The sequence below is a fragment of the Phoxinus phoxinus genome, assembly GCF_949152265.1.
Source record: "Phoxinus phoxinus genome assembly, chromosome: 22".
Lineage (NCBI taxonomy): Eukaryota > Metazoa > Chordata > Actinopteri > Cypriniformes > Leuciscidae > Phoxinus > Phoxinus phoxinus.
In genome coordinates this window covers 18,052,202-18,077,007 of record NC_136897.1, presented here as the reverse complement: position 1 = coordinate 18,077,007, position 24,806 = coordinate 18,052,202, and the positions used below count along the sequence as shown (strand labels likewise).

Sequence of the window (24,806 nt, the reverse complement as noted above, 5' to 3'; positions counted from 1 at the left end):
ACAAGGGGGCCAGTGGAAAGAGCTGACCCAGGCACAGCACACTGGCCTAATTGCAGTTCTGGCCTCCTGCTTCTGTTCCTGATGCTGAACAGTGGTTGCCACAGAGCATGGATAAAATACTCAACCACATGGACAAGGGAGCAACACAAGTCTATTGGATGCTCACCCAAAAATCTAAATTCTGTCATCATTGACTCACCCTCATGTCATTATAAACCTGTATGCATATCTATCTCCTACTGAACACAAAATAATATATTTTGAAGAATGTCGAGGAACCAAAAGTTTCGGTTCCTATTGAGGTCCATTGTATTTTTGTCAATATTTTTCAAAATATCTTTTTTTTTTCTTCAACAGAAGAAATAATTGAATACAGGTTTCGAACGAACATGAGGGTAAGTAAATGATGACAAACTTTTCATTCTTGGGAAAATAACTAGTTTTTTAAGTATATGGGTCCAAGTATAAAACAACAATAACTGTTTTACACATCTGTTGGAGAAATATCTTAGAATACAAATCAAATCTAGTCCAAGAGTAAACTTCTTCTTTTTTTTCTTTTCTTTTTTTGCATTGGCGACCCTCAATTGTAACTTTATCCACAAGGCTTAATGGGCATCTGGGAAATCCACCATGCACTAACTTGACCTTGACGTCTTTGTGTAAAATGACATTCTTGGTCATATTGGGGGCTGAATCTTGCAGAACACAGATTGCAAAAAATGACATTAGTTTTGGAGACACTTTTATCTATATCAATCTATCTTTTTTCTCTCAGTAAAAATAAAATAATTTCAAAGTAATACCATGCATGCAGAATGCCTCAATCAACTTACATGGACAATTATTAAAGGAAATCTGCAGGCATTGCAACTCCACAATGGAAAAAAGCATTATTTTGGAGAACATCAATATTTTTTAAAGGTTGCAATGCTCTTCTCATGCATTAACATTGATTAGGGATTATCAATAAGGCATGATGGTTTTCAGTTGCATTGCTTTTATGTTTGGAATATATCTGACCTCATATATGACCCATCCACCAAACAAACTTTGAAAATTAGCATTTGAGAGAAGTAAGAGCTTTAAGTGGAGCACTGAAGTGTCATCGTACAAAGAGGCACTGACCGTGGCATTTCATTGTGGTCCTTTCTCAACATTGTTCCAGTGATTGGATTTCACTGATTGTTTCCATCTTGTTGTAGAAAAGCCCTCTGAGCCCCTCGACTGTATCTGAGAACAATGATAATATGGGGGTGTTCAGGATGACACCCACTTAAATATGGATACCTGAACCCTTCTCTCAATAATAATAGACGCAGGTTGAAGGTGAGGCTACGGAACGTGACAAAATACTTATAAACACTCGTGCACCTTATGGATGAAGCAATACACACACAATTTTTTTTAGTCCATTTAAAACTTTGGAAAGGATTAAGAATGGCAGACTTATGACAACAAAATATGACAATTCATGTTATTCTGGAAGACAGACTGGGAGGCATTTGAAAAAAGCAGAACCTCAAAACGCAGATTGAGATTTAATAATGCAAAGCATAATTGTATTTACATATTTCAAAGCCATTTATTATTATACAAATTTTGGAAAATAAATATTTACAAACCAGCAACATCAAGTTGTACAAAAACATTTTCCCCCTCTATGTCCAGTGCAAAAAAACAAAAACAAGAAACATTTAGAAATAGCCTGTAAACCATTATTTCTGTTGTTATAATAAATTCTCGTAAAATATCTGACACCTTTAATGTTTACTGACCAGCTGAGTTTACTGACCAACTACCTCATTTAAATAAACTGTAAAAAGGCTTGTGGAGGATATTCACATGCCCTTTTTAAATGATGATTGACATGTCCCAAATATTTTTTGCTTTATTAGAATAAACTTGTAAGAAAAAAAACCCCACATTGGTCTCAGCTGTCTCTCCTTTAACTTTTCCAATGAGCTGTGCCCATCTCATAGCAAATGACTTTCAGTGTATACAAAATGCGTCCTTTGTTCGAAAAAACAAGGTGAATTATTAATTTTATAAGAAAAACAAAAACAATGAATAATAAATATTGCTTGTTAATTATTTCTATTCAGTCTGATAAGGCAAACATTGATAAAATGTTCTTTAAAAATAAAGTCCACTTAATTGGTGATATACAGTAATAAACCTTTGGTTTAATTCAAACGCATATCAAAAATTTGATCTATAAGTCTTCAGTGGAATCAGTAAAAAGGTTAATACAATACTTTGACTTGAATTAATGAATAAAAAAAACTAAAAATGTGAATTAATGTTCAGCTTCAAAAGTGGACTTGTCAGAAAGTCAAATCCTCTTTTCGAATATAAAAAGGAAAGTTCTAGGAATGAGAGTGATCTGTGGGTTCACAGCACTGCGAGGTCATGGCAGGACTTGGAGCGCACTTTCATGGCCATCTTCTTGTTGTTCTTGGCCGCCAGTCGATCCAGGAAGCGTCTGGCCTTCTTGGTGATGCTCTCTTTTCGCTTGTAGACAGAGCGTCGGCGCTCATTGATTTCTTTGCTGTCTCGCCGCAGTCGGATCTGCCTCACAATGCCCTCAAAGAGCTCATGGACATTGTGGTGGAGCGAGGCGGAGGTTTCTATGAACTTGCAGTCGAACACCACAGCACAAGCCCGACCCTCTGCCAAAGAAGACCAGGTTTGTGTGAGATCCTTGGATTGACCCAATAATACTTATTGCAAAAGCCTTACAGTACATCACATCATAGCAGCGCTTAAAGGAATAGCTCACCCAAAAATGAAAATGATCCTATAATTTACTCAACCTCAAGCCATCCTAGATGTATATGACTTTCTTCTTTCAGCCGAACACAATCGGAGCTATATTAAATAATATTCTGGCTCTTCCCAGCTTTGCTTAGAGTTTTTGAAGCTCCAAAAAGCGCATCCATCCATCATTAAAGTAATCCATACGACTCCAGTGGGACAATAAAGGCCTTCTGAAGCGAAGCGATGGGTCTTTGTAAGAAAAATATCCATATTTAAAACTTTATTAACTATAATCACTGGCTTTCGGCAACGGCCATACGCCTGTTTACGAGAGAGTCGAGTTCCAGTGGAAGGGTGACCCTTGACCTGACGCATGACGTAGGACATGTCGATATAAGAGAAGAGGAGCTACGTCATACGTCGGGTCAGAGGTCACCCTTCCGCCGGAACTCGACTCTCTCTTTAACGCACGTACGGCCGTTGCCGGAAGCCAGTGATTATAGTTTATGAAGGATGTATGCGCTTTTTGGAGCTTTAAACACTATTAAATGCCATTGTAAAGCTAGGAAGAGACAGGATATTATTTTAATATAACTCTGATTGTGTTCAGCTGAAAGAAGAAAGTCATATACACCTAGGGTGACTTGAGAGGGTGAGTAAATTATGGGATAATATTGTCATTTTTGGTTGAACTATTCCTTTAAGGCTTATGAATCTGCACCATGTCAAACAATTGTGCTTCAGGGGATTCACTAGCTGCATTTACATGGACCCTTAAAATCCGTTATGTAATCGGACTAGTTGCACAGTCGGAATAGAAAAAGTCACATGTAACCACATCAATCGGAATGAATTGGCCAAATACAAATTTATTTCGGATTGTAAAAGGTGGATTACACCTTTTCTAATCATTCGAAAGGACATGTTAACCTGATTGAAAACCAACACAGAAAGGTACTGTATGTGCAATGAACTATAAATGGCATAATGACGCACGATGTACGGAAGGAACGATCTGTTGTTGGTGAATAGTGTAATTCTAGAATTCTTATTCCACTTATCGTCTGTGAAGTGCTGCAGGGGAATGTCGTACCAGCAGTCCTTGCTTCGGACTCTCATCCACAGACACCTTTGTTTTGGCCGCGGCAAGGGGCATTTTACTGCTTAATAAATATAAGCAGCACGGCACAAAGCTTCATGTGCTCGTCGTCTCCTAATCAGGACCCGAAATAGATAAATATTTAGTCTGCATTTTAAAACAAAGAAAAGAAGCGATAGCAGGATAATGGTTAGTATGTGCCAACAGCGGGAAACCTTGTATTTCCATGCAGTGTGTACGTGTCAAAACGATCAAATCCGATTTGAAGCTTGTGACATATAAAAGCTCACATTAACCTGATCACTTTATTTAGTGTTCATGTAAACACTATGATTGGATTCATTAATCGGAATAATTTCATTCAAACAAAACGTGTCCATGTAAACGTAGCTACTGTGACACACACTACCGTCCAAAAGTTTGGGGTTGGTAAGATTGTGATGTTTTTGAAAAAAAAGGTCTCCTATGATCACCATGGCTGCACATATATTAAAATACATTAAAAACAGTATTTTTGTGAAAATAACTTTTTTCTATTTAAATATAATTGTTTCCTGTGATGTCAATGCTGAATTTCCAGCATCATTATTCCAGTCTTCAGTGTCACATGATCCTTCAGAAATCATTCTAATATGCTGATTTGGTGCTCAATAAATATTTCTTATTATTATCCACGTTGAAAAAAATTGTGCTGCTTAATAGTTTTAGGGAAACCATCCTACTTTTTTTTTGATGAATAGAAGTTCAAATGAACAGCATTTATTTGAAATAGAAAACCTTTGTAACATTATAAATGCCACTGTCACTTTTGATGGATTTATTGCATCCTCGCTGAATAAAAGTATTAATTTCTTTTAAAAAAACATACCGTCTCAAACTTTTGAACAGTAGCGCATAACATCCCTCTATGATGTGTCTGTGCGAATGATCCAAATCAAGACAGTTCTCACCTTCCACTGCCACCTCTCGAGAGCGCACTAAGTCACTTTTGTTTCCCACAAGGATGATGGGAATGTTTTCCGCCTGTCGGATGCGCCGCAGCTGGATTCGTAACTCCGATGCGCTCTCAAAGCTGCAGCGGTCGGTGATGGAGTAAACAATGATGTAAGCATTGCCCACCTGCATGCAGTAATCCTGCACCCACTTCTCATCTTCCTCCTGGGAGATCAAAAAATGAACACTTTTGAAAGGATAGTAGAATAAAATTATCATTATTTACTCACCCTCATTTGGTTCAAAACCTGTAACTTTTGGGGAACAACAAATATTTTATTATCAAGGATGCATTAAACTTTACAATGGTGACTGTAAAGACATTTAAAATGTTACAAAAGAATATTTCAAATAAATGCTGTTCTTTTGAACTTTCTATTAAGAATCCTGAAATATTTTTAATAGAGTCTCCACAAAAAATAGTAAGCAGCACAATTGATTTCAATATTGATTTCTTGAGCACTAAATCAACATATCAAAATTATTTCTGAAGGATCATGTCATGTGACACTGAAGACTGGAGTAATGATGCTGAAAATTCAGCTTTGCATCACAGGAATAAATGTCATATATTTTATTTCACTTTTTATTTGTTACAATTTCAGCCTTAGTGAGCATAAAATAGTTACTCAAAAAAATGCAAAATGCACTCAAAGTGTAAACACAGACCGCTTTAATGGACTTTAGCTGGAGCACTATGATGTTTTAATATTGCTTTTTTTTGGGGTGTAATCTTGCAGCTTCCCAATCCTAGTCCTCATTCATCTTCATTATATTGAAAGAAAGTGAAAGAGAATGACATGAGGGTAATTAGAGTTTTCATTTTAGGATCCCTTTAAACACTTATACATGTACTGAGGTATAAACAACAAACAATTCAAAGCTTTGTGTCGAGAAAATGCGGTGGATTGTAACATTTACAGAATTATTATCTCTGTAAACAATTGTTGAGTCCAGCAAAGCGGAGTTGCCAGACAGACCTCACAGAGGAGAGTCATCGATAGCGGTGTAATGAGGCCCTAGAGCGATCAGTGTACTTGTCTGTGTGGTCAGCAGCAGGGGCCAGCTGTATGATGCTTGCTCACTGCAGGCCATCGCTCAATGGAGTTTAGCCACCGGCAGTGAGAGGCCATGTTTTTTCCACAGCATTGCACAAAAGGCATTGTGGCCCTGTATATGAGACTCGTGTCTACAAAGACAGACTCACGGCTGACACACGCAATCCCCGGAAGATGAAATGCCTTCAGATTTTCCTTTATTTACATCTGATAATTCGTCGAGTATGAGGTTGATTATGTTAAGACATATTGATGTATGAAGTTTGCATACCTGTTTTTCGGTTTCCCACGTGTCCATCACGACTAGGGTCGTCTCCTCCTCATCCACCGTAAGGGTTTTCTCATATGTATCCTCTATAGAAACATTCAAAACTGCATTTTAAGTCTGTTTGGCAAAATATCAGTGACATTAATTTGACATCCAAAACAGCATTGGCAACTACAAACAAATAACTAGGTCAAGGTCTCATTTGTTAACATTTAAAGAGTTAGATCACCAAAAAAAACACATTTCTGCCTTTAATCACTCACCCTCAAGTCGTTCCCAACAAGTAAGCCCTTCATTCATCTTTGTAACACAATTTAAGATATTTTTGATGAAATACGAGTGCTTTCTGACCCCCTATACACAGCAATGTTTTTACCACTTTCAAGGCCAAGAAAGGTAGTAAAGACATTGTTGAAATAGTCCATGTGACTCCAGTGGTTCAACCTTAATGTAATGAAGCGAGGAGAATACTTTTTGTGCGCAAAATAAACCAAAAAAGCGACTTTATTCAACAATTTCTTCTCTTCCATGACAGTCTCTGACGCTGTTCACGTGAGGACCACGACGCATGCAGGATCCGGCCAATACTGAGCCAGCGTTCTGACGTAGAACCCTGAAGCGCTGTACTGTGTTTACAATGTGAACAGCGTCAGAGACTGACAGGGAAGAGAAGAAATAGTTGAATAAAGTCGTTATTTTTGTTTTTTTGCGTACAAAAATGATTCTCCTCGCTTCATAACATTAAGGTTGAACCACTGTTACATGGACTATTTCAACAATGTCTTTATTACCTTAAAGTGGTAATAACGTTGCAGTCTATATGGGGTCAGAAAGCTCTCGGATTTCATTAAAAATATCTTAATCTGTTTTTCCGAAGATGACTGAAGGTCTCACGGGTTTGGTAAGACATGAGGGTGAGGAATTAATGACAGAAATTTCATTTTTGGGTGAACTATCCCTTTAATGCATGAGCTAATATGAATGAACAATGAGCAATATAAATATATATATATATATATATTATATATATAAGCACATATTGACATTTGTTAATGTGAGTTAGTAAAAATATTATTGTTCATGTTAGTTCAAAGTGCATTAACTAATGTTAACAAATACAATTTTTTATTTAAAAAATGTAGCAGTAAATGTTGAAATGAACATGAACTAAGGTTAATAAATGCTGCAGAAGTAGGCCTATTGTTTATTATTAGATCATGTTAACTAATGCAGTTAACAAATTAAACTTTATTGTAAAGTAACCATGATTTTACCATGGCTATATTTTCCTAAAAATAAAAAAATCACATACAGCTACATAATACATACATATATATATGTTTTTCTGGACATTAAGTAAAAAAAATGGTTGATTCAACAAGAAATGGGCTTATTAAAAGGTGAAATTCTTAAAAAAGAAACCAGTTTGGCATAATCGATTATCTTTTAAAAGTGCTTCACTGCATATTAACATTTGATCCAACCAACATTCAGAAAATAAATTTAAAACAAAACATAGAGAGCTTTCATAAAGGCCCTCAAGACTGCATGTATCAATAAGTAACATATCAGATAATTTGACCTTTTTATGACAAGGTATGATTAGTTAAGGTTGTAAAATGACATGTGGTGCGACTTCCCAAAACTTAAATATTTCATGATTTTGTAAAAAACACAGGCCTACATTTTAACTTGAATATATATATATATATTATTTTGTACACAAGGTAAAAGGAAAATGTTCTTTACAAATATTTTCCTTTTCTTTATCATGGACACTAAAAAAAACAACGAAAAAATTGCTGCCATTAATGTGTTTGTGTGCGATACATTTAAACGGTGCTTTGTTATAATCACAAGCGTGAAAAATGCATGTGAAGTGGAAGAGTGGAAAAATCATTGAGCCGTGTCTGATAAACTGATCGCATAGCTAGTTTGACAAGAAGATAAAACACACTTTGCTCCAGTCTAGTTTGATACTGACCTTGTCTCATTTTTCCACTTTAAATCTACTCTGTCACTTTTCGAGACCTCTAAAAGATGTACAGCACAACATTTGAATTCACGGTAAAGAATAACAGTGTCCTTAATCAACTTCAATGTCTCAAAACTTCATGTCAGTTAAAATCTAAATGTTAAGGCCAGATCTAAAATAAAATCAAGACATCTGCTACAGGAAACGGTGTCCTCAACCTATTATTTTTACAGATATGATAACTCTGTGCTAATAACTAAGGTGTATGCTAATGCAGTAAAATTACAAAGCATTCAAAACAATCATGTCACTCAACGAAAGCCAGTTAAGATAGAATCAAAGAGATTTTATAGAAGCTTTACAAGCCATTGGGATAGAACACTGACCGTAACATCTTATCTCAAATGAATTTGTAAATTGTAATGCCTTCAACATAACGATAAAACAACATAATATATTCAAATGTTTTTTATCAGTAAAAAAAAAGGAAAAATAATACTATTCAGAAAGGACTCATTCAATCGATCACAAGCGACAGTAAAGATTTATAATGTTACAAAGGATTTCTGTTTGATATAAACGCTGTTCTTTTTAACTTTCAATTCATTAATCCTGAAGAAAAACTAAAACTGAAAAAAAAATAAAAATAAACGTTCAGCAGCATATCAGCATATTAGAATGATTTTAAACTCAGCTTCGCCGAAATTAAAAAGTATTAAAATAGAAAACAGCTCTTTTAAATTTTAACTTTTAGGGTCATGCAGAAGAGTAATATGTCTCCAGTGATATATACACACATCCGCCTGTCAATGAGATGATTATTTACAGGATGATGTTCTGCTCAGGTCAAAGCCAAAACAGCAACGAGACACGGGGTCATATGCCATTAGACAGAAAAACAACATGTAGGTCAACAGACCGCCACACACAGATGCACATCTAATGCTTTCATAAAGGGATTTAGCATAGCTCAATGAATTAGGGAGACACAAAATGTGTGTGCTGAATATTAAAGTCATAACTGATAAGTTTTTAGTTACACAGGTCTCTGATGGACCAGTTTTGTGTAAGACAAAATGGATTGTCTCACATCCTTGGGGCACCAAGAGATGGACAGGACTGGGAGAATGGGACAGACGGAACAACAGTGCTGACTTTAAATCAGTCATGTGTTGTCCCATTGAAAGAAATGCACATATGCCAGCAAACTGAATGAAATGATTCTACATTTATGCTATAAAAGTGTAACGTTTACGCCATGCAAAGTTTAAAGTCTGCGCTTAAAGGCAGCAGTAATGCTCTAGACAACAGCTGCTACACAAATCAATGTACTGTATGTACTGTTTGCACTGACTGATGTATTAATCAATACCGTCATACAAGTAATGTTTCAGGATCAATCATGACGCGTGACTATTTGAGGCAATCAATCGGGCAGACCTAACAGTTTAGTCAAAGTTATTTAGGCGCTGGAATGCCATTTACAGTAGTGTGTCATTATGGTTACAGAATAACATTAAGTGTATGAATGGAAGGAATTAAACTATACCTAATTAATCAACTAAACTGATTTGATATGTAGAAAGACATGAACAAAAACTATAATGTATTTTGGGCTGTATACCTCCAATGTGTTTGTGGGCATCCTTCTCTTGTATTCCAGCAAAAATGTTGGCAAGGCTTGACTTCCCCACGCCGTGATCCCCCAACAAAACCACACGATAAAGAGTCTCGGATCCAGAGCTGTCCGACTCGGAGTCTGAAGACCAGTTGGCCCGTGAGTGGATGCTCTTGTCTCCTGGGTGGTAAGAGGCTGACTGGGCGAGCGGAGGGTGATACGGGTCAGCCGAGGGGTCTCTATCTCCCCGGCTCGCTAAACGAGAGGAGGGGATGGGAGTGCTCGCTCTTCTCCTCAGTGGTTCCTTTCCCTGTTTCTGTGTGTTGAGTGTCATCTTATAAACATAGGTATGCCTGAACAAAAAAAAAAGTGACATTATTATTAAAGGAAAACAAACAGTCTGGGCATAATTTGTTAGTTACCATGTAGTAATACTATTAAATAGTCTTGATTCACTGCATATACATTATACACCACTAATAAAAAAAAAATAAAAAAAAACTTAATGAGGTGCATCCCGAGACATACCTAATTAATAACTTTTAACTGGTAGTGTTGAAGATACCAGGGCTAGTTGTCACACTTTTTACTCCAGTGAATATTTGGTTTATTTGTTTCAAGTGTAGTATGCATATAAACTGACTTAAAAAAAATTGGTCCAAACTTAGACATAAAATTCTTTGCAAAAAACCTTTTGGACAATTTATCTATTGGAAATTATTCAAAATTTAAAATGCTAAATTCTAAAATATCAAAACTTTTCTCAACAAACATTGAACATGTGACAACTTGCCCCATTCTGAGAACAAAAGTTATTTCCCCAAAATGATATGCTTACTAGGAACAATTTTAGTTTAGGTTTAGTTTAATTATTCTAATTAAGTGAACTAAGTGTTTGAAACCAACATACCAAACCACTGACAGTGAAAAGTGTTGACTCTAAACATTAGTTACTAAAATCCTTGTGACAACTTCCCCTGTAACAACTAGCCCCGGTGTCTCTAAATATTCATGCATTTTACTATATTTCATGCATTAATAAACACAACAACTAAACAAACCAGGCATATTCCAACAAAAACATCCTTAGAATGTTTAATGTACTCACAACCATGTCCGTAAACGAAGGTTTTAAAGCATACAGGTTCACATCAATCCACAGAATGAAGTTCAAAGTGAATCAATCAGTTTGCGCGCAGTGGAGTTTGAGGAACCGGTTGCAGAGAAACGCTACACCGCTGCAGTCATGGCAACAGCCCGCCGAGTTCCACAACGCTTTTAAAAATTTAAGAGCGGAATGAAGCATTTCTCTCATTCTCTCGCGCTGTCTGTCACAGCCTCGTCACCCGCAGCGCGCGAAATGGAACGCTCGTGCGCTCGGAAAAACATCGGTGAGTTCACATCTATGACCTTTCACTCACCTTTATCTCACCACACGCAAGTTTTAGGAGTCCGAAGCGCGACTTCTCAGTTCATCCTTCCACTTGTAGACTTTGAGCGTCAGTCCACAGCGCTGGATCGGTGTGAAGTCGCATGTATCGTGCCTTTGTGATTAAACACAGGTGGACTCCTGTTGCCAACTCAACTCGAGCTCAGAGCGCGCGGAGCGGAGAAACGTGCTTTCTGTTTATATTACTCACATGATCCATAAACATAGCTCAACAAATGGGCCCTCGACTGTAAGTCTCGTGGGTCCTCGCTGAGCGTCTTTCAACATCATCCAGGGCCACGAAATGTTATAATGTGCCTTTTTAGCACCGTCCCACTCCATCTCCATGACGTCGATGTTCTGTCATTTCCTGCTTAAAGCTGAGCTGAGATATCATAAGTTATGAGAATGTTCTCATTAGTCCAATTGCTTTGATGTAAAACGCATCTTGAGTTAATGATGTCATCACTGGAAAGTCATGCAATGTGAAACCACACACATTGCATTTATTTTTCTTTTAGAGACAAACATCCACAGATGTTTCTTTTCTTGGCGCCTATGCAATTGGATAATGAATGTTGCCATTTTATTGCATCTATTTAGTATTTTTGTTTCTAAAATAAGTTTTATTTATTGAAAAAAGCATTCCAGCACTGGATACATAGTAAATAAAAAAACATAAAAAAATCTTGAATCTTCGCATCAGTGAAATAGAAGAAGGTTTATCCAGCTTAGATCACAGTTATTTTTTTTACCAGGAATTTTTAATTCTCTGAGGCTCAGTTGAATCTTTTCCAACTGAAACAACAAAAGTAATCAAACCAGTCGCCCGTACACTGGGGTGCTGAAATCCATTACTGTTTACAGAGCAAGCCTTGTTCCCACACTTTGGTCAATTACATCAATGTCACACAACTACTGTTTCAAGGTTTGCAAAATGGCTTTGAAATGCTCCATTTGCTAGATAAATAGTTATATATTATAGTCATAAAATGAAGCACTCGCATACTTTGAGGATTGACACTTTAAAGTGTCACTGACTGCAATAACATTTGCTTGCTGAGTGGTACCAAACACCAACATCGTGCTCCTCGACATGGGAAACAACATGGACAAATACGATGAGCATCTTCTGCAGAAGTTCAGGCTGCAATGGCTGATTTGCGCGCTTGGCAAACAATACAAAGTATTAGGAATAATTTGAGGTTACACTTCTAAATTTACAACTACATGTCAACAAACTCATTAATTTGCAACTACATGTCAACCAAGTCTATCGGTAGACTATCGTTAGGTTAAGGCTTGGTAAAATAAGTTTTTACATCAAGACATCACACTACTGTTCAAAATTTTGGAAAAGTTTTTGAAAGAAATTAATACTTTTATTTAGCAAGGATACATTAAATTGATCAATAGCGACAGTAAAGACATTTATAATGTTACAAAGATTTCTATTTCAAATAAATGCTGTTTTTGTTACAAAAATGTTAAACAGCACAACAGTTTTCAACATTGATAATAATAAAAAATATTTCTTGAACACCAAATCAGCATATTAGAATGATTTCTGAAGGATCATGTGACACTGAAGACTGGAGTAATGATGCTGAAAATTCAGCGTTGGCATATACATAGTAACATTAAAATATAAAATATAAAATTGTTATTTTATATTATAATAATGTTTCAGAATATTCATGTTTTTACTGTATTTGATCAAATAAATGGCTTTTGTGAGCATAAGAGAATTCTTTTAAAAAGTTTTGAATGTTAGTGTACCTACAATAAGACAACTGTATGAATGCTAATATAAAAAGTCTGACTTTTAAAGAGGTATTCTGTTACTACTTACCAAAGGAAAGTGGCCACTTAACATCTGCAGCTTAGTTTGTGTGACACTAAAATACATGTAGTATGCAGTTGCATTTAAAAGGCACATCAATAAATTACGGTACTTGCACTAGAGTGGAATATATAGAAAAAAAATAAAGAGGATCGAGCCAATAAAACAAACTGAAAGCAAAGACAAATAAAGCAAGGAAGATCTGTAAAAATGTTTGACTGAGTAAAATGATTTAATGAAGTGGCTCCATTGATTTTCGTCTGTAATAACAGCTCAAGGGAAGACTCAAAAAGGTAATGCGTTCAGCACAGGGCTACACGGGGAGTAAATCCTCTTGGGGTATATTGAGATGGACGTCCATATCTGGAGTACACCTAAAATATAGACAACACAGTGACAGTGACTGTAAACAGCCAGTATACAACCCAAGGCCTAGTTCACAGAAGAAATTAAACTTCTGTCATCATTTACTCGCTCTCATGCAAACCCAAGGAACTGTTTTTGCCCATATATTGAAAATCAATGGGGTCCAAAACTACAGCAAACCAGAATGAGATTCATTATGGCCAAAAAACACTGATATATGTATCTTCTATTGTGGTCCCCAGAAGAAAGTCATACAAGTTTGGAACAACAAATGATGACAATTTTTATTTTTGGGTGCAAAGACATCTGTAAATAAGAAGGCCTCCTTATGGCACATCTGCCTTTAAACATGGTCACCACAGCCTGAGACAGTTTGTTTAAGACCGGAAACATGAGAACTTTCTCTGCTGGGGCTCAGGACATCTGCAGATACTAAAGCCATGTCTCTGTCACGAGCGGAGAAGGAAATCCCAGATCTGTTTATCATTATCTCTAGTTAATGGAAACCTTTTTAATTTGTTGCTCAGTGTGACATGATATGTGAACACACTAAGTGTTTTTTGCTTGTTTTCCACGTTCTTTGTCCCCTAGGCCAGAACACTTAAGGACCAAAGGTCCATATGAATATATCTTAACTGTGATATAACCGTTCCCAAGGGTGGCAAGAGGTTGTGCAGGACCTTGGAATAAAGTGTCTGATTGTTTTGGAGAGGAAAATGACATGCTGTTTTGGAACAGACTGTTGGGAAATGTGAAACCTTCATTAACCTTTAATGGGCGCCAGGGATTCCATGAATGCACAGCATTCTCTTGTTCTTCATTTATCTTTAAGATGGCCTTTGGAGTCTTTTCCAAAACTGTAATATTACACCATCTCCAACAGCCCAATACCTTTCAAACCCAAGCCATTGTTTGAAAGTAGATGGGGCGAGATCAGATTTGCAATGCTGGATCTCCAATAAAGCTCCTTGGGTTAGGGAAAATGTTACTTATCATACATATTTGCTTTTATTCACCTTCATGTCATTCCAAACCTGTATGACTTTCTGCATCAGAACACAAAAGAAGATATTTAGAAAAATATCTTGTGGTTTTTGTTCATCCAATGAAAGTCAAGGGGGTCTAATTTGGTTTTGGACCCTGTTTGTCTTTTATTGTATGGACAAAAACAGTTGAAACATCCTTCAGAATTTCTTCTTTCACATTCTGCATAAGAAAAAAAGTCGAACAGGTTTGGAACGACATGATGGTAAGTAGATGATGGCAGAAATGCATTTTTGGGTGAACTATCCCTTTAAACTGTTTCTCAATGCATGAAATGAGCATCTTAAATAACCCATATTAGATGTTAAACTATCATGGGCTGTGTGCTGTCAGTATGTTTGAGAAGGCTCTTGAAATTGAAGTGTTGCTGTTCTATATCTGTTTATGGGAGGGGTAGGGTCATGCTAACACTGTTAGACATTTTGAGGGGTTTGTTGAACTTCCTTTCAAGTGGTCAATTTTGTGAGAACTTTTCTCTGCAACTGCAATTACTGTATAACTTGAGAATGCTTCAACTCAACAGCTTGCCAATGTTCTCGTGTTAATAGGACATAAGAACTGTTTGTGATAAAGAAGCTGTTTGCATCAATAACTCATTGTCCTCATCCACTTACTTATCTGATTTCAGGAAAACATCTGGAAAGATCTCTCTCCTGATGTTTGGTCTTGATAGTTGCAGTTCCTGAATACTCTTCATTAGCTCTTCGTTCTTCTTCTCTAGCTCCATTATCACCTTAAAAATATATACAGTAAATATACAATGTAAATACATCAATAAATACATTTACAAATTAACATACGGTTTTCAAATAATTCATAAGTCTACCTTAACAATAAAAAATTAACTTTAATAATATATTTTAAAAAATAATCACTTTTCTGTGCATATTAATCTCTTCCCTCATTGTGGAATTCTGTGAGGCCACGAGTTTGACAATGGGAGGGATGTGGGATACATGTTTCTGAAAATCAAACAACATAGATGTGTTTGATAATGCACCTAGAAAAGTCAAGCATTACCTCAATTAAAAAATAAAATCTAAAAATTGACATAAAAGAGCTTCTTTACCTCAACAACAGCAGAAAGCACTTCCTGTTCTCTTTGGTGTTGGCATCTCTCCAAATGGACTGTTTCTTTCTTAAACAACAGATTTACATCCTCTTGCTCTTTCTGACAATTACAGAGGAGAAACATATTAAAACATTATTGAAGATTGAAGAGTTCTTATGGAAGCTAGAACCACAAGTGTATTTGAATAAATAAAGCATTTTCCTGGATCTAACTTTAAGATGTCAGCTTTTATTCATCCAGGCAGTAAGTCCTGCTTATTTTTCGGTTGCACTTTATTTTACAGTACGTGCACTTACAGTGTACTTACCTAAGAAAGTACAGGGTAATAATAAGGTACCTACATGGGTTAAGGTTAGGTTTAGGGTAGATTCAGAGAGAGTACCTAGTTATTACCCAGTTATTGCAATTACTATAAGTACATAGTATATATACATGGGGAACAGGACTGTAAAATAAAGTGCTACCCATTTTTTACCTGTTGCATCTCTTTCAGTCTGTCCAGTTTTCTTTTCATGTCTGCAATCTGCAAGGCCTTGACTGGGAACTCCATATCTTTGTATGTCTTCAGGAAGCGGAGCTCTTTCCGAGCCTTTACCACCTCTGCTTTTACCATGTCCAACTGCTTCTGCAAACCTGCACTTGTAAGATAGTCAATTAAAGCTTGTTGTTGCAGTTTGGGGTTGTTTGTTTTAGCTTTAGCATTAACGCTATATGGCCAAAAGTGCCTGGATACCCAAACATGTAGACTTATCTGTGCGCACAGGGGCAATATCATGCTGGAACAGAAGAGGGCCTCATTCTACATGAAATATTTATGTTATGTTTTAAGAGGCATCTTTCAAAAACATGTAAAGAAATTGTACTGGCTGCAAACTTTTGAATGGTAATGTAGCTGGAATAGCAAAGCCAATTAATTAGATTAGAAAAGTGTTTCCACATACTTTTGGCCATACATAGTATACAAATTGCATTTAAAAGTAATAATGAAAATAGCTAAAACATAATTGATTGTAAAGTGTAGAAGTTTTAACTAACCGCTGAGATTAGTCTGTGACACTTCCTCTGTATCTGTCAGCTCTGCGTTGGCACTTTTAATAAGACTGTTATCCCATTTTTTCAAAGCTACCATTGATCTCTAGAAAAAAACATATATCAAATTTCACTGGTTAAGGGAACTTAAAGGTGCAATAAGCGATTTCTGAGAAACGCTGTTGATATTTAAAATCACCAAAACAAACACACCCCTATCTTGATAGCCCCGCCCAAGCGTGTGTGAAGCTGTGAAGCCAAAGCGTCTCGATCGCCCCCCGGTAACTGGTCCTAGTATAGGTCATAAACCCCGCCTCCCCATGTTATTTAACGGCACGTGAGACCAACTAAACAATTCAATTTCACTTCAAATCTTTTTTCCAAAGATGGTTTCTGTCATTTACTGTATAGTTTGTATCAGGCTGATGTAAGTTCAAGTGTTTGTTTTTAAAATAAGTTTGTTTTTAGTTAGTTATTTGATGCGGTGGTGTGATGCGTCATGATTGACTGCTGTGATTGACAGGTTCTCTGAGCGAAGTAGTCACTGAAGCACCAACAGACTTTTTTTCGGGATCTTCGGAGGACTGAGGAGATTGGAGCTTTAAATTTAATATCTAAATTTCTACAATTAATAAAAAAAATGTGCAGGAGCGTATGCTTGCGATTGATTCTGCGAGAGTAAGGGCGGGGCCTTGATTTTGTGGCTTTACTTCCTGCTCACTACTGCGCAGACTCAGGTTCCGAAATCGCTACTGCGCCATATCGGGACACTGACGGCTTCACTTCTCACCAATGGAAGAGAGATATCTTTACAGTATATGGCCCCGTTTCGGTGCGATCCACTTTCAACAGCGTTTCTCAGAAATCGCTTACTGCACCTTTAATACTCAACATTGAAAACGTTTGAATTCAGTGCTCTTTGTGTACAGTGGGATCTAAAAACATAATACAATATAGCTCACCCTCATTTGTTCTCTCTGTGTGAGCAGTTCTTTGGCCCTGGAGACTGAGCTTCTGTCTGTGTCAATAATGCTTCTGGCCATCTGCAGGTTCCTCTCTTGAAGCTGTTCACAGTGCTCCTCCAGGTTTTTTATTGCGTTTTTTCTGGATGTGATGAGTAACTACAACAGATTGCAGTTGTCAGCGTGGCGTAAACTAAACACAAGTGAACTATTAAAGTTGGCTTTCCTGCTTTACAGTACACACCATCAGTGCTTTGATGTTGTCTTTCCTCTTTGAGGTGATCTGGTCCTGCTCCATTTTTTCAGGTGCCCTTCTTGTAACGTTAGAGAGTTTGGGGAGTGTTGTGAAATCATTTTGGACAGCGTTTTGAGATTTTCCTGTTCATAAAGCAGAGATTACAAAACAATGCATAAAGACAGACATGTCTCACTACAGTAGAAGCATAACATTTATCCTTAGCCATGTTTATACCTGATTTTCCAGTTGGAGATGATATGACTGCTTTATGATGAAATGTTGCCCAAAGCAGAGGCTTTGGTCTTGTACTTCGCTCCCATTTGCTGTAATCCTTGAAAAAATATTTTAATAAAAAAAAAGGTTTAGTCTAACTGCAGCTATTTTACTTTACAGAGAGCAATAACTTACTCATAAGTTACATAAAAGTTAAAATGGAGTGTACTGCAAACCTTTTCATTATGTGCCACAAAATTCCCAAACATTATAACAGTAACGTTAACGACGACACAATCATAAACACAGTTTGACGTCAGTCATTCAGTCAGTCACACCGCCGGATGAAAGTTCAACATTTCTTGGCGTGTCATGATGTTGTTTTCTTCACCGGTAAAATCAGTTCTGTCGATATCAAAAAGTTATCAAGAGTTCTTAAACATTCCAGAAGCTTGCCATAGCAACCGGAGATACACGACGACACGCCTGTGTACAACCATGTACAACCTGTACAACGTACTTGTGCTGCCATCTAGTGGACATACTGAGCATGCGCGAAAATGGGGAAATTCTCTTGTTTCCTGTCATTCTTTTTTTTTCATAATTTAACAGAAAAACGAATGTAATCCTTTATGTAAACGTCTATAAATCCCAATACATTATATGTGATTGTAGTAAAGTAAGTGAATTAAGAAACCCATAGTAAAATTCAAAATACACAAAATACACTATTATTGCATTGCAGAACATGCAGTTATATACATGATTAAATCATTAATTGTAAAATATTTTCAAAATACACTTTTATTGTGGACATTCTTGCATTATAAGATAAGGTTATGTATTTGTTTTATAGAAGAGAATGTTATACAAAACAGGTCTATCCAATGGCAAATTTACAACACATAAATAATAATAAAATGTATTATAAATAGCATATAGGAATGATTTAAATATTTGATTTAATACATGATTTTTAAATATGTTCTCATCAAAATATTAACATTAGGAATTATATTAATTTGTATAATGAATAGCAATGCATTAAACATTTAATAATTTCCCACACAAAAGAGCCTAATGTTATGTATTCATGAACTTTCACAGCACACAAAAAAGATGAACATTTCATGAATAACATTGAATAGCTCACAGTTTTTAAAATTATTGTTATGGCACCATCAAACTAGATCATTTTTATGATCACTGCAAATAATAAAATCTTAACATTTAAATATATTTTTAAAAAAGTGTTATTGAAACAGATGCTCTGTAGTTATACTCAAAAGTCAAAGTAAATGAAAAGAGTGATGACAGCATAGCTGCAGATTCTTCCGGATGAGGTTTTGATGGGCAGTTACAGTGTTGATGACATTATGCCGTGTTGTTGTTGATGTCCATTTGGCTGATGAGCTCTGTGACCAGCACCTGGAGCGTCTCTGAACGCATTTTGCTCACTTCCAGCACAGCTTCATGATTGACAGTCTCATTGTCCTCATAGCTTTTCACCACTTTGTTGGTGATGAGGGAGAGACCAAAGACTCTCATGCCACAATGACTGGCGACCAACACTTCTGGTGCAGTACTCATTCCTTTAAAGGCAAATTATGTATAAATTAATAATAAAATGCATAATTAAGACAATAACAACTATTCAATATAAAGTTTTTCAAGAATCCTGCCAAATTTAAAGGGTTAGTTCATCCAAAAATTCTGTCATCAATTACTCACCTTCATGTCGTTCCAAACCTGTAAGATTTCATCATCTTCGGAACACAAATTAAGATCTTTTAAAATGAAATCCAATAACTTTCTTTCCCTCCATTGACAGCCTATGCAACTGTCACTTTCAAGCCCCAAAAAGGTATTAAAGACATCATTAAAGTAATTAATTTGAGTCCAGTGATTTAACCTCAGTTTTATGAAGCGACACGAGGACTTTGTTTGCAACAAATAACATAATTTATCACTTTATTGACAAAATATTAATGCACGCTCACGCAACAACATCTGCTGTCGAATGTGTCGTGGTGCTCTCTGAACACGTCGCTTCATAAAATTGAGGTTAAACCACTATGTTTCTGGGGCTGGTAGTTACATGCTGTCACTGGAGGGACAGAAAGCTCTTAGATTTCATTAAAAATATCTGTTCTGAAGATGAACGAAAATCTTACGCGTGTGGAACGACATGAGGGTGAGAAATTAATGACAGAATTGTCATTATTGGGTGAACTATCCCTTTAAGCAATTTAAAGTGCCCCTATTATGCTATATTAAAGGCTCCTTATGTTGTTATGCCGCTCTCCTACAACAGGTTTACATGCATCCAAGGTTAAAAACACTTTATTGTACATTGCAGCATCACAGCTTTTCACAGTGTGTGAAACAGTTCGATGAAGGATTCAGTCTATCTAAACCCCTCCTTTTCCGAAAGCCTACTCCGCTCTGATTAGTCAGATGGCTCGGTCTGTTATGACTGGTCTGCCGTTAAACACCCATTATATATCTGAATTTCGAGCATCCTCATCCTTTGGATCCTTTGCTTTTGTCGACAACTTAAACCAAACTCCTCCAGTCCTCAGCTACAGCTACAGTGTTTGAGGGTCAAAGTAGTCATTGTTCGCGGGCAGCCAATGAAGACCATTGGCTGGCATTATGCAAATTTGTTACAAACCTATAAGTTTGTGCAGGAAGTAAGTCTGTGATCATCACTGACAACTCGCTTCAGACTCGATTCTTTCTTTTGGGAGACAATAACTCCATTTGTTAAGTACTTTGACCTTTGAAACTTTGCAGACCGTTTACATTTACAAACAGCTATATATAACAATAACCACATAAAAGGTAATATCCGAAAAAGCATAATAAGAGCGCTTTAAAAAACTCTGATTAGATATGAATTGTATTGATTTTACTAAATGAGACGCCATCTTACCAACTGCATCCACTCCCAGTCTGTGCAGAAGTCGGGCTTCAGCAACGGTCTCAAAGTTGGGTCCTCCCACCATGCAATACACGCCCTCTTGGACATACTGGGAGACGCCCATGCTCTTACAAATGTCGAATGCCATCTTCCGTAGGCTTTTGTCATAGACCCCAGACATGGGCGGAAATCGAGTGCCGAACCTTGATAGCGACCGATAAATGATTACATTGCTTGCACTGGTGATTATAATGAATGAACGCTTTCTTAACTCACTTCAACATGTACATTGATACTCACTTATCATCATTAGGGCCATTGAGAGGGTTCAGTCCAGCAAGTCCAGGGAAGTTAATGTGATCCCGTATGATCATAATATCACCACAGCTATAACTGTCCGCTAATGACCCCGCAGCATTAGTGACAATCAAGGTGTCGACACCCAGAAGCTTGAAAACTCGAACTGGAAAAGTGACCTGAGGAACACAAGCACAAATTCTGGTAATCCATTTTCAACATCCACCAAAGCTTGCTGTTGTACTGTACAAGGCATATTACAAATAAGCCATTTTAATCTAACCCTGTGTTATGTAAACCACACAAAAGTTTCATTGAATGATAAATTGTGCTCTGGCATAAAGCATGTGACTCAAATCAGCGTGACCAGAATGAAGTGACTATACAGTGTGGGCATCCAAAAAAAGGAATCTCCTTATTCTATCATCATTTTAGACTGCAGCATGACACAGCATGAATAGAACAGTGTTCTGTAGTTATTACTTTTGGAATGTAATATTATTTTGTTATAAAACATAATTCTATTTATGACACATGAAGAAACTGTCAAGATGTTGTATTAACATGGGCCATAAAGGAAATAAAGCCTGATGGAACATTAAACTGTGTTCGCCCAAGAATGATATGTACTGAAATTAAAAATGTTAAAAATGTACACTACTGTTGGGGTCAGTAAGATTATTTTTGTTAGTTTGTTGTTGTAAGAAATTAATACAGCAATTTTATTCAGCAAGGATGCATTAAATTGCATAAAAGTTCTATTTTATTTTAAATAAATGCTGCCTGTTTTCACAAAAATAAAGAAATAATATATTTTTTTCTTTTCTGGAGCACCAAATCATCAGCATATTAGAATGATTTCTGAAAGATCATGTGTCACTAAAGACTTGAGTAATGATGACATAAGAGACTTGTTTCAAAAACTGACCACAAATGTTTGAACAATATGCATACAATTTATGGCAAAGAAGTGGGGCATGTAGTGTATTTGGTTTGAAAAAGACTAACCTTGCTTAGCGAGTGTCCCTCATACATATGGAATCGACCCTGCATGCACACACAGGTCTTCCCTTTGAGCTCCCCAAAAACCAGCCTTCCAGCATGACCCTTCACTGTTTGAATACACACAAACACATAGCCAGGACACATACAAGCATTATTACTTACAACAAAATACACACAATTCTTTTTCCCTATAACTTTGTTTTACATTCATTTAAAATTGAAGGAGCCATTTAAACTGAAGTTTTTGCAAGTTAAAAGTTGAACAGTGTAACATGCTAGCATAATTTTACATATTTTATTTGCATAATGCATTTGGCAAATGCTTTTATCCAAAGTGACTTGCATTGCATTCAAGATACACATAAAAAACAACAACTGTTTTGTCAGTTCTTGTTTTCCATGGGAAGCAAACCTATGACCTTGGTGTTGCTGGTGCCACACTCTACTGTTTGATAATACTTTATCTTTATTTTAGCAAATGGAGAAAAACACTGAAGCAAACACATTCCGTGTTCTGACCAGTGTGTTACCTGTGCTCTGAGGAAAGCCAGGGATGTCAGAGTATTTGAAAGAGTCTTGGCACTTGAGTGCGTCTGCCAGCATGCCCAGTCCAGAGCCGCAGATGATGGCTACTTTAGGTCTGTGCTGTGTCTGGGACAGCAGCCAGTCTGCGGTTCTCTGGTAGTCCTCATGGCTGGTGACAAGAAGAAAAAAAACCTCTTTATTAAACTTAAAGCCTGACTATATTCAGCAGAGGGAACTGTGGAATTTAAAGCATCAGTTACTGGCTCTATATTGTCCCATTAGATATGACTGCATTTCATTTTCTGCACATTGTGGACTGTGTCCTTAAAAGTTTTTGAAATATCAGGGCTACTGTGAATTAATAAAAAGCATTATATTGACATTATTGCTTTTAAAAAGACAAATATCCATTTGCTTGACCTAAATGCTGTTTCATACTGTAAGATGAGCATATCATTTACAGAAATAAACAGTATTAAATAGAGCTAGTTCTACATTTTCAAGAAAAAGTATGCCATTTATACTTTTTTCATTTATAAGTATTCAAGTATACGTTTACGTTCATGCACAATCTTAAGATATACTTTGTCTTAATCTTAAGAAGGAAAGAAAATGTAACTTACCAGATTTGATCTTTACTATGCATGTTGGTGTTGTGTTTGTCTTGAAGAAGTGTTCCTGGATTTGAGCAGTGTGTGAATGAGAGAACAGCGCTTTCGATTTAAGTAAACCTACCGTCAGACCTCACTAACACACACAAACGCTCTGATTGGTTACAACTCAGTGTTATATTAGTCATGCCAAATGAATTGCCTTGTAATTTGTAGGTGTGTCTAAGTATAATATCAGAGGCAAACTAAACTTTCAATTAGATTTGGGGAAAGTGATCTTTTAAAACCAAACACACAAGAATATCTGGTGCTTTTATGAGTAAAAAAAATTTGTGTACATTGTGAATTCAAAGTTTAATTGCATCACGTGGGGAATTTTTTTCCCGACAGATTTAATCATAGGATCAGAAGACATCACTTTAATAAATTAATAACAATTTAAAAACAACAATTAAACACACTAATTTCCAACTATACTGCGTTTGGAGTATATCCGGTTTGCAGATCTGTCAATGGGTTGAGATTAAGTTGTTCCACATCGGTAAACATGTGAGGCCCATTAGGGGTACTACAGACTCCTTCCCAAATCTGAAGCATGAGACTAGAACAATTTAATTTGGGGACCTCACAAGATTTGTCTGATTGCAAGCAATTTCCACTTTTAGATCCAGATCCAAAGTCTTGTATAAACATTTCAAAGGTATAAATCAACTTCTTTTCTCTTGCCATCACTATTATTAAGATTAATGCATTTCACACAGTGATTGACCCATGCTTCTCATTGGCTTGTGCATGAATGGTCCTTGACCGAAATCAAAGACTGATACACCACTGTTTCCCCACACCGTCTCCACTTTTAATAACAGGGTCTGTAAGTTAAATTACTTTAATATTTACATTAAAAAAAAAAAAAATCCTGCTTATTATATGGCTACTTACCAAATAAATAAATAAATGCTCTTGGAATATTTATTTTAGTTAAAGAAATTATTCTACAATGATAGAAGAAAGAGACCAAAGCGATATATGAACACAGCTTAGGAACTCAATTGCCTGTCACATATACACTTTAATGGTCATTACACAAAATTATTTGTTGGCAGAATGAACCAAGTATACTTACCTAAGAAAGTAATGTGTATTAAAAGGTAACTATGGGTTAAGGTTAGGTTTAGGGTTCAGGACTAGTACCTAGTTATTACACAGTATATATGTAGTATGTACATGAAGACTGTAAAATAAAGTGCTACTAGAGTATTAATATCATCCAGTTGTTGGCGTGAAAACAAAATAATTATCATCTAATTGTATACCAAGAATTTTTAGTTGCATTAACAAAACCGATTGCCGAAGACGAAACAGAATTCAAGAAGAGACTCGACATAAATGTGGTCCTGAGGAACATTCAGCTCAAGACAATAATATTTACATTTTCAGCATTGCTTTCTCACATACCATTAGTCTGACAATGTGCACCA

The 24,806-nt window shown here is 36.4% G+C and overlaps 2 protein-coding genes across 6 annotated transcripts in view; both read right to left on the bottom strand.

The window, feature by feature from the left end:
* Nucleotides 1–1,525: 1,525 nt before the first annotated feature.
* Nucleotides 1,526–18,465, bottom strand: rem1 (RAS (RAD and GEM)-like GTP-binding 1). 4 transcript variants are annotated; one of them, XR_013795879.1, is made up of 14 exons: nt 18,306–18,465; nt 17,989–18,085; nt 17,761–17,894; nt 17,517–17,675; nt 16,561–16,660; nt 16,001–16,158; nt 15,523–15,624; nt 15,329–15,415; nt 15,068–15,186; nt 9,778–10,124; nt 6,182–6,264; nt 4,810–5,017; nt 3,854–3,973; nt 1,526–2,672 (listed from the first exon to the last, which is right to left on the bottom strand). XR_013795879.1 is itself a non-coding variant. In XM_079597429.1 (13 exons), the coding sequence occupies exons 1-13, from the start codon at nt 18,234–18,236 to the stop codon at nt 2,395–2,397; spliced, it is 1,905 nt and encodes a 634-aa protein (XP_079453555.1). In that variant the 5' UTR covers nt 18,237–18,465; the 3' UTR covers nt 1,526–2,394. The 4 variants fall into 4 exon arrangements, 3 of the variants coding, with proteins under 3 accessions (XP_079453555.1, XP_079453554.1, XP_079453556.1); XM_079597429.1 differs by lacking the exon at nt 3,854–3,973 and having other exon boundaries at nt 18,204–18,465; XM_079597428.1 differs by lacking the exon at nt 3,854–3,973.
* Nucleotides 18,466–18,724: 259 nt separating this feature from the next.
* Nucleotides 18,725–24,806, bottom strand: part of pnp4a (purine nucleoside phosphorylase 4a) — a 73,864-nt gene continuing 67,782 nt past the window's right edge. The window contains exons 1-6 of one of the 2 annotated variants that reach the window (XM_079597432.1): nt 23,341–24,235; nt 22,723–22,886; nt 22,196–22,299; nt 21,191–21,366; nt 20,903–21,093; nt 18,726–19,559 (exon numbers count right to left, since the gene is read on the bottom strand). In XM_079597432.1, the coding sequence (XP_079453558.1) occupies nt 19,342–19,559; nt 20,903–21,093; nt 21,191–21,366; nt 22,196–22,299; nt 22,723–22,886; nt 23,341–23,363 (876 nt within the window). In that variant the 5' untranslated portion in view covers nt 23,364–24,235 and the 3' untranslated portion in view covers nt 18,726–19,341. Of the gene's footprint in view, nt 19,560–20,902; nt 21,094–21,190; nt 21,367–22,195; nt 22,300–22,722; nt 22,887–23,340; nt 24,236–24,806 lie in introns of those variants that run through there. The other variant, XM_079597433.1, reaches the window with a different exon arrangement.